The sequence below is a fragment of the Eimeria acervulina genome, genomic scaffold, assembly GCF_000499425.1.
Source record: "Eimeria acervulina Houghton genomic scaffold, Eah_scaff3290, whole genome shotgun sequence".
NCBI classification, from domain to species: domain Eukaryota; phylum Apicomplexa; class Conoidasida; order Eucoccidiorida; family Eimeriidae; genus Eimeria; species Eimeria acervulina.
In genome coordinates, this window is record NW_013547514.1 from 1 (window position 1) to 2,636 (window position 2,636).

Consider the following 2,636-nt stretch of genomic DNA (forward strand, 5'->3'; position numbering starts at 1 on the left):
TTATATATATATATATATTTGAGAGCGCACCCATCGGTTGAAGTGCTGCGTGGCTTTTTTCTGCTCGCAGCAACTCGATGCTATATCGTTCGAACAGCGAAGTGCACTTTCAGATCTGAAAGTTGCCATGGACAGCGAGTGCAGTCGGTCTATTCGCCTTTCCAGAGAACGGTTGCGTATTTCAAGAGCTCTTGCGCAGGAGGAGCAAAAGATAGCGGCGCTGCGAGATTATCTAAAGTTTCGCACTGTAACGGACGAGCTCACCTGTCTGCTCAGTGCTCAAACTAAGCTTGATAAGAACAGAAATCAAGTGTGTCCCTTCCCGGCGCCGCCAACACCAACAACTCGCTTGAGGCAGTTGTGCTGCAAATTTGTTGCATTGGATCTTCATTTGCGGGATTGCGTGTGTGGTGCGCACTTGCAGAGCGTTAAGCATTTTCACAAGCGACTGATGCTCGAGATGGAAGACTACATAAGAAAGTTGAAGGTAGGCAACAGTGAGTGCTCACTTTGGCAGCATTGGACTTTATTCCTGTTGCATGAATGGAAGTAAGTGAAATTGGCAGAGCATATTGGCCCGCAGCTAGTTAAGCTTTCAAAATCGCAGCTTCTTAGCACAATGTTTGTTATATCAGGTAATCCTCGAGATACCAGATCCTTTTACAGTTGCTGTGGAGGTACAGCAATGCCTCGACGCCCTGAACAGAAGAATTCGAGGTGCTAGTCAGGCGGCGGCCCGCTGCTTGACTTCAGTTCATGAAAACATGGCAAGTGTTATGCTTCAAGAGCTTAGAAATGTTCGAATTGGTCTTCTCCGGGCTGAAGAACTGGAAGAGGAAGAAATCGGAAGACGTATTAAAGTTCTACAAGAGCAGGAACGGCAGTGCGTCGCTGCTCAGTCCCCCTAATCCCTCTGGAATATGCCGACTGTCACATTAGCTATTCTGGAGTAACAACGGATGTTATCCAAGTTAACAAGAAGGTCAAGAAAGCATCGCACTGCTAGAAGACAATGCCAAGCAGGGACACATTCTGAGGTTTCTTCTGATTCGCAGAATTTTGGAAGAAGACGAAGAGCGGCGACGCTCCTTCAACAGTACTTTCCCACTTGAGGACCTGGAATTAGAAACCGAGATTCAAGAGACACAAGACAAGCTGGCTGTGGAACGAATCAGGCTGCAGTTTATTGAAGACGAGCGGGATGCCCTTATCTCCCAACTATCGGAGGTAACGAGTGCACCATCCACTAGAAAATGAAAGTGAAGAGGAGGGGACAGAAATAATTCATATTCATGTACCATTCACACGCTTTCAAAAACCAGATAATTATGCACTACGGAAGGCAATAACAAGAAACCAATGCGTTGGACTACAGGTAAGGGCAGAAGCACCGTGTCAAGGCAACGAGGCGGAACTCCCGGAGATCATCGACTCACTGAAAGTACGTCGTTGGTTGCTAGGTTTCACGCGAAGAACATGTTTCTTAAGAGAATACCTTGGGGCTTTTCCTGGGTTCTTTCTATACAGAAAAAGTCCTTGGCGCGTGTAGAGCAGATGAACGAAAGGGTACTTCAATTAAGAGAGTGCCGAGAAGCCGAGTATTCGAAGTCCCGAGAAACGCGAAAGGCTCTTATATCGAAGAGAGTTTCTCTTGCAAATGAAGCACGCGAAAAAACCACAATGTGGCTTGAACGGCAGGTAAGATGCCTTTTAGAAGCTTGGTACCCGCCACAGCAGGTGAGGATTCTTGTTCGCCAGCGAATGCATTGTCGTTGACTAGACAGAGTCTGCATTCAGCAGCTTTTTTTTGTTTGTGCGACGTTCTTCGCTTTGCCTGGTACTTTTCCAGTTCAACGCTTGCCGAGACGTATCAAAAAGACAACACTTGGAAATGCACCGGCTCCTATGCCAGATCACTGACCAGCTGTTTTCAACTCTAGTTGGGCCAGTGGGAAAATTCGAATCCGACGCGTCTATAGGTGATGAAATTACAGCCACTACCGACTCCATAATGCACGAAGATGCATATGCTAGTATTCTTTTCACTATTTCACCGCTGATGGCCCCACCCTCAGTACCCCTCAACGAAAGGCGAGACCTTCTGAAGAGCAGTTTCACCCAGTGGGAAGAAGCAGTCCAAGCAACCAGCCATGCTCGAGCAGTGTACCTAAGAGTTTCCTTGCAGCAAGCACGTTCAAGGAGGCAGAGACTAGATTCAGTAAGCATTCCAAATATTCTCGCGTTGGGCAACATTCAATGCCGCAACTTCTGAATTGTCGCCGCAGCCCCCCGGAAGTGGATAAGCATATGCGTGCAGGCTAATGAACTCGTCCGCAACAATCTCCTAAAAGCGAGGGTAAATGAGTTGACTGCCATTGTGCTGGGCAAAGGAGCAGCAGATAATTCGTTCACCTTATCAACTATGGGGCAGTCTGGGTTAGTCCAACTCTTTCCGGCGAACCCTGATGCTTGCCAGACCGTTACGAAGCCTCTAGCAATGCTTGGCATAGGCATTTTTGCATCAGTGTAACCGCTGGTCTAATGCACTGTCCATTGCGAAGCAAATTTTATGGGCTAGCCTGGGAACTGCACATTTGTGACAGGGTTTGGGCAAGAAGCTACTGCACGTCTGTACA

The 2,636-nt window shown here is 47.6% G+C and overlaps 1 protein-coding gene across 1 annotated transcript; it reads left to right on the forward strand.

Moving 5' to 3' along the window:
• Window positions 1–70: 70 nt before the first annotated feature.
• Window positions 71–2,530, forward strand: EAH_00068440 (hypothetical protein, conserved; the record flags this gene model as incomplete). The annotated part of the gene is made up of 6 exons (XM_013392255.1): window positions 71–487; window positions 636–883; window positions 1,056–1,227; window positions 1,528–1,698; window positions 1,850–2,218; window positions 2,318–2,530. Coding segments are annotated over 6 exons (1,590 nt in total), but the record flags the coding sequence as incomplete, so codon positions are not given.
• Between the last annotated feature and the right edge of the window lie 106 nt (window positions 2,531–2,636).